The sequence below is a fragment of the Azolla caroliniana genome, unplaced genomic scaffold, assembly GCF_043228905.1.
Source record: "Azolla caroliniana isolate FFs.n. ecotype wild unplaced genomic scaffold, voAzoCaro1.0.p SCAF_20, whole genome shotgun sequence".
NCBI lineage: Eukaryota > Viridiplantae > Streptophyta > Polypodiopsida > Salviniales > Salviniaceae > Azolla > Azolla caroliniana.
This window is the reverse complement of record NW_028230455.1, coordinates 10,014,825-10,020,429: the sequence shown is the minus strand read 5'-3', so window position 1 is coordinate 10,020,429 and position 5,605 is coordinate 10,014,825. Positions and strand designations below refer to the sequence as shown.

At 35.3% G+C, this 5,605-nt stretch overlaps 1 protein-coding gene across 1 annotated transcript; it reads left to right on the top strand.

The window, feature by feature from the left end:
- The first annotated feature begins 415 nt into the window (after nt 1-415).
- On the top strand, nt 416-5,036 carry LOC147850946 (ribulose-phosphate 3-epimerase, cytoplasmic isoform-like). The gene is made up of 9 exons (XM_087335931.1): nt 416-520; nt 1,082-1,246; nt 2,459-2,463; nt 2,745-2,807; nt 2,891-2,997; nt 3,068-3,165; nt 4,029-4,121; nt 4,230-4,271; nt 4,693-5,036. Exons 2-9 carry the CDS (start codon nt 1,115-1,117, stop codon nt 4,858-4,860), a joined length of 708 nt encoding a protein of 235 aa, XP_087192057.1. The 5' UTR covers nt 416-520; nt 1,082-1,114; the 3' UTR covers nt 4,861-5,036.
- The last annotated feature ends 569 nt before the right edge of the window (nt 5,037-5,605 follow it).

The following is a 5,605-nucleotide window of genomic DNA, read 5'->3' as shown; positions in this document are numbered from 1 at the left end:
CGCGCGATTGTCTCTTCCTCCACGATATTTCCCTCGGCATAACAGATTTCTAGTGCTTTCTAGGACACTTCGAGACAAATCCTGTATATATATGTATTCTATACATATATCATCGATGAGGTGTTGACGAGGAGAGTAGAAGAAGAAGAAGGAAACGAATCGAGAGAGAAGAAGAGGAGGTAGAGCTGCTTGGAAAGCCTCTTGGCACATGCTCCTTGATGAGTCAAAAGGAGGTCTTATTTTATATGCGAGGGGAAAATTGTAGAGAAATGCCTCTAGGGGTATTTGGGGAAATACTTAAAAATGAAACAATTCATCCCCAGGGGTATTTGGGGAAATACTTAAAAATGAAACAATTCATCCCCAGGGGTATTCTCCGAATTTCGGTTTTCCTCTTCTTAAGCTCGGTTAAACACAGAGAGACAGAGAGAGACAGAGAGAGGCCTCTGTTTCAGTCGTGTTCATCGAAGAAACAAATTCAGTCGATCGATTCTCTGCTTCTGTTCCTCATTCCCAGGAGGTAATATTTATCTTTCTGCTGAATCCGACAGAAAATGATGGTTGTTTTCTTTGTTGTTGATCTTTCTTTCTTCTTCTCCTTCTAAACTTCAGTATAGAAATCTTAGTTGGGTGTTGGATCATATTGCTTCGATTGAATATATCTTTCTGTTGTTTTACAACAAAGAGAAAAAAAATATCTTGGCATAACATTTGCGAACAAAAACAGTGAATGGAACATGTTCACACTTTGCATTAGAAAAGGCATAGCCATGCCTTCTTATCTATGGTGCAGAAGAGATTAGTGAAATACGAATGATATTTGTAGGTAAATATGCATATAATCTCAGTAAATAAATGAAATTTTTGCTCATTTGTGGAATCTCCTGGAGTGAGGTCGTTCAAATCTGAATTTTCCTGGAAGTCTGTTGTTCAGTTCCAGAATCTTCTGGAATATAATTTCATCAAAGCTCTCACTATTGGGCGCATCTTTCTTTTGATCTTGTTCAGCAGTTTTATATACTGCCAGATCTCAATAAATACTAATGTAAGTAAATAAATGTGTTTTCTTTTTCCATTTCAGATTTTTTGAATTCTCCCCCTATCCCCTGATACAATGGTGAGTGGCTCTGTGTTCCCTTCAGCAAAGATAGCACCATCGATGCTTTCCTCAGATTTTGCTAACTTGGCTCCAGAAGCTCAACGCATGATGGATTGTGGCGCTGATTGGCTGCATATGGACATAATGGTATATTTTCTTTCTATTGTTACGACTAAACCTTACATTAAAACCATAAACCTTTCTAAATATCAAAGCAAATTGGCAAGGATGTGATCATGATGGTCTCATGAGTCATGCTTTAAAAGTGTAGACATAAACTTGCAAGTACGACCCTAGTTTTCAGCAAAAAAAACTGGTGAAACAATCTGTGCTTTGGATGAGCAAGACATTTTTGTCACACTGAACATTCATGGAGCACTCTTGACAGATTGGGTTCGAATTTGACACCTCATGCAGTCGTTCGCTTTTTCTCTCTCATAACTTTTGAAAAGAATGTCTGAAATCATATAATTGAAGGGAAAATGTATTTGGACAATAATTGTTTATCCTGAACTAGTCGTAGTCGCAAACACAAGGTATTCCCTTCCCAGAATACTCCCCAAAGGTGTGGTCGGAGGGATGGATTAATACACACATACGATTATAGGTATCTGGTTATGTTCCGATACGCATACACAGTATCCGATTACGAATTAACATGTGTATGATTCTAATATAAGAGTGCAGAAGGCAAGTACACAGAATAAACAACAAAGATTTGTATTACTCGCACTTGATACATACAATCCGGAATCCTTATATAGGTAGCCTGCAAGGATAAAAAATGGCGAGGATACAAAACAGTGTGGCTCCAGATCGGTACATCCGTCTGGATCCGTCATTACTTAATATAATATTCCTAATTATCCATTATCCAGGACTCTCGTTCACACCTCCGGTTCATACTCTTCTCTAGGCAACAATAATTAGAGGTGAACCATGGATTATGTTGAAAAGACCAAAGTTGTAATTACATCTTTTTTTCTACTTACTATTTCTGAGTTGGCTATGTTGTAAAAAACTAGGAACTACAATCTATAAGTAAAAGTCTTTTCTGCATGTACAATTGATCTTTTAATGGATTGACACAGAGATATTGGGAAAAATAATGACTTTGGTAGATCATAGAAAGCGCCCACTCATTCATATTGATTGCTTTTTTGTTGCACTCATGTGCATTATACAATCAGAAAATATAAGCCAGTTGCATGTTTATAAGTATTGGTACTGCAATTTAATGAGGTGAATATCTGGAACTTTGATTTGGATATCCATACATCTGGAGTGCCACTGCACTGCATTAAGATTCTAATCTATATGCTTTCACTGATAGAACTTCTTGTGCATGTTCTTGTGCAGGATGGGTATGTATACTTGTGACTCTAGGTGGTTTTCAAGCCTTTGCAAGCAGTGTGATTTTGTTTGAAGTTTAATCTACGTGGATATGAATAGGGTTTGTTCTGGTTTGTCTCTGTAAAGTACTATCTTTAAATTGAATTTTAAGGTGTGATGGGTCAGAAACATATTCGACAGAGCTCATGTTGTGCTTAAATAAAGGATATGGATTTGATATAGCTAAATACTCAGCTCTTGTGAAGACCTTGTTGTGTTTTGAGGGTTGATGGGTTTGCTCAATACTTTGCAGCCATTTTGTTCCAAATTTAACAATTGGTGCCCCTGTCATACAGAGCTTAAGAAAGCATACTGAGTAAGTCATAATAGGCTACTTTTGAACGATAAAAAATATATGACATACATTAGTTTTTTTTTCACAAGTTTATTTTGTTCCAGTGCTTTTCTAGATTGCCACCTTATGGTCACTAATCCGTCAGATTATGTGGCCCCTTTTGCCAAAGCTGGAGCTTCTGGATTTACGTTTCATGTTGAAGCTGTAAAAGGTGGCTTCCAAGCTCTATAATGTCACCTGGGGGTTTATCTTGATTCATTCAATTACATATTGATTTACAGATGGATGGAAAGATCTCTTGAAGAGTATCAAATCTTCTGGAATGCAAGCAGGGGTTGCATTAAGGCCTGGCACTCCAATCGAGGAGGTTTTCCCATTGGTAAGATCACAATGTATACACGCACACACATGGTGAAGAGGCTAGTAACAGTAATTTCAATTGAAGGTCTTATAGTCCTCATTTTAACAATCATTTAGCCATTGTGTTCACTGATAATTTCAACCACATGCACGCAGCTGGTGAATATTTAATATTGTCTAGCAAAAGGTAGCCCTTATACAATCTATTATAAAAGGCTTATTTCTCAAAATGATAATGAAACCTAAGTAATATTTCTCCAAGTTCTCTTCTGAATACCATCTTTTTCCCACATGGAAATGTGCTATTGTGCTGCAAACATCTGTGCGACATTATTTACAATTATTCATTCTGATATTGTTGATTGTTTCTTGGTGTAGCTTTTTCTGGAATCAATGTTAGAGCCGAGCTTTTTAAGCCCTAAATGCCCTCATCCTCATAAATATTTTGTTTCTAGAAGAATCCATTCAAAGGAAACAATTTAATGCTAGTGCATGGAAGAAGATGTCTTCAAATAGCTACATAAGTTGAATTTCATTTTACTATGTAACATTTTATTCATATGTGTATGGTCTGGTCTGATCATCTAGATGTTCTGCTTTTTTTTTCCTATATTTGAAATTTCAGATGTATATTTGAACATGCACATATGAACAAATTTTCATGCTCTAGCTGATTCCATGTGATGAAGTTTTACCATTTCCAAGTGTTTCACTGTTTCATCGTTAGAACTTGTATCTTATGTAAAGAACTGATACAATTTTAACAGCTTCAAAGTGAAGAACATGTAACTGGTTTGCAGAATTGCCTATTTCATGGCTTTGCTCATGATCATCCCATTGTAGTTTTTTTCATACATAAACAATTGATGACTGTTTGAACAGCTTGAAAGTGAAGAGCATGTAGATCTGGTGCTAGTGATGACGGTGGAGCCCGGTTTTGGTGGACAGAAATTCATGCCAGAAATGATGGCTAAAGTAAGTTATTTGTTCTGACTGGTTCTATTATGGTTCCTCTCTCAAGAGGTTTAGCTAAGTATATCAAGCAAGTAAAATTAGCTGATATTAAGTTTTTTTCTTTGTCAGGTCAAAACTTTAAGGAAAATGTTCCCATGGCTTAACATTGAGGCATGCATCTTCTCAGATCTTTTACCATAATAGTTAAAACACAGTTTTTGATTTCGTATAAGTGATTATAATTGCATGACGTGAATCTGTATAGGTATATATGTTGATATTAAATAAGCTATCGTTATTTGCTGTATGATGATTATAATTACATGCGAACTTAATTGTAAGATATATATATATATATATATTCATTTTAAAAACATAATTTTGATTTGACATATATTATCAGTTTATTTTACTGTATATAATCATCATAATTGCATGGTATGAACCTTTATAGGTATATATATACATTTTGATGTTAAAATTGATTTTTTGTTGATTACGTGAACTGTCACGGGTATATGTGTTTTTTATGTTCACAAACTTAAAATACAGTGTCATTAAATTATGATTACATTGATGTGACCCTTAATAGGTTGATGGAGGACTTGGCCCTTCAACTATTGAAGCAGCTGCCAATGCAGGGGCAAATTGCATAGTTGCAGGGAGTTCTGTGTTTGGTTCACAGGATCCAGCTGCTGTTATACATGTACTACGAACTGCCGTTGAAGAAGCTCGCAGCCAAGGGTTTCATTGTATATAAAATTTTCATTATTTACATGTATTTAGCTACTCTTATCAACATACTTGCATGTTATTCACTTATTATCTTTGTCAAAACAAACAATAAGGGTTAGTATACTTAAAGATATCAGAAATGGGCGGCCAATCAAACTCTTTCAATAATATAAACCATACTGTTTAAAGCAGTTCAGTAAATTCTCAGCTCCATGTGCTGGACCATTAAGATTATGTGTTTGTTTTTCATATAATTCAATTGTCTTTGTTTGTACCTTAGTACAAGGTTTTTATGAGTGATCTGCTCCGCTAACTTATATCCATGATATTGAAGTCGAGCGGTTATTCTTTCTATGAGTAATTTAATGATATGGAAATTAATTTCATAAAGTTTATGCAAAATTTTCTATAAATGGGCAACCACATTAGAATGTGTAGGATTCTCAAACATCCAAATGATTGTTAACCCCTTGCCAAGACATCTGCTTTTAACAAACCTATTGAAAGAATTTTTTTAAATATAGTGTGGTGTGTATGTGTTCCTTTGTGCTAGTAATGGGTGCGGTTCGGTTTCTTGAGCTTGAAACCAAACCAAACCAAACCAAACCGTTTAAAAGGTAGGGGAAACCAAACTGTTTACAAAAATTTAGAACCAAACTGAGCCGGTTTATCAAAAATCAAAACCAAACCAGTTTATTATATATCAAAACCAAACCAAATTGTTTTTTACATAATCCGACCATTGACCAACACGGAACTATAAATTGAAC

What these genes read in the sequence shown, in the direction of transcription:
- LOC147850946 (XM_087335931.1), top strand. Translation starts at nt 1,115, where the DNA reads ATGGTGAGTGGCTCTGTGTTCCCTTCAGCAAAGATAGCACCATCGATG. An exon ending in AGCTTAAGAAAGCATACTGA is followed by an intron (nt 2,808 to 2,890) that starts GTAAGTCATAAT and finishes ATTTTGTTCCAG; the next exon opens with TGCTTTTCTAGATTGCCACC. An exon ending in TCGAGGAGGTTTTCCCATTG is followed by an intron (nt 3,166 to 4,028) that starts GTAAGATCACAA and finishes CTGTTTGAACAG; the next exon opens with CTTGAAAGTGAAGAGCATGT.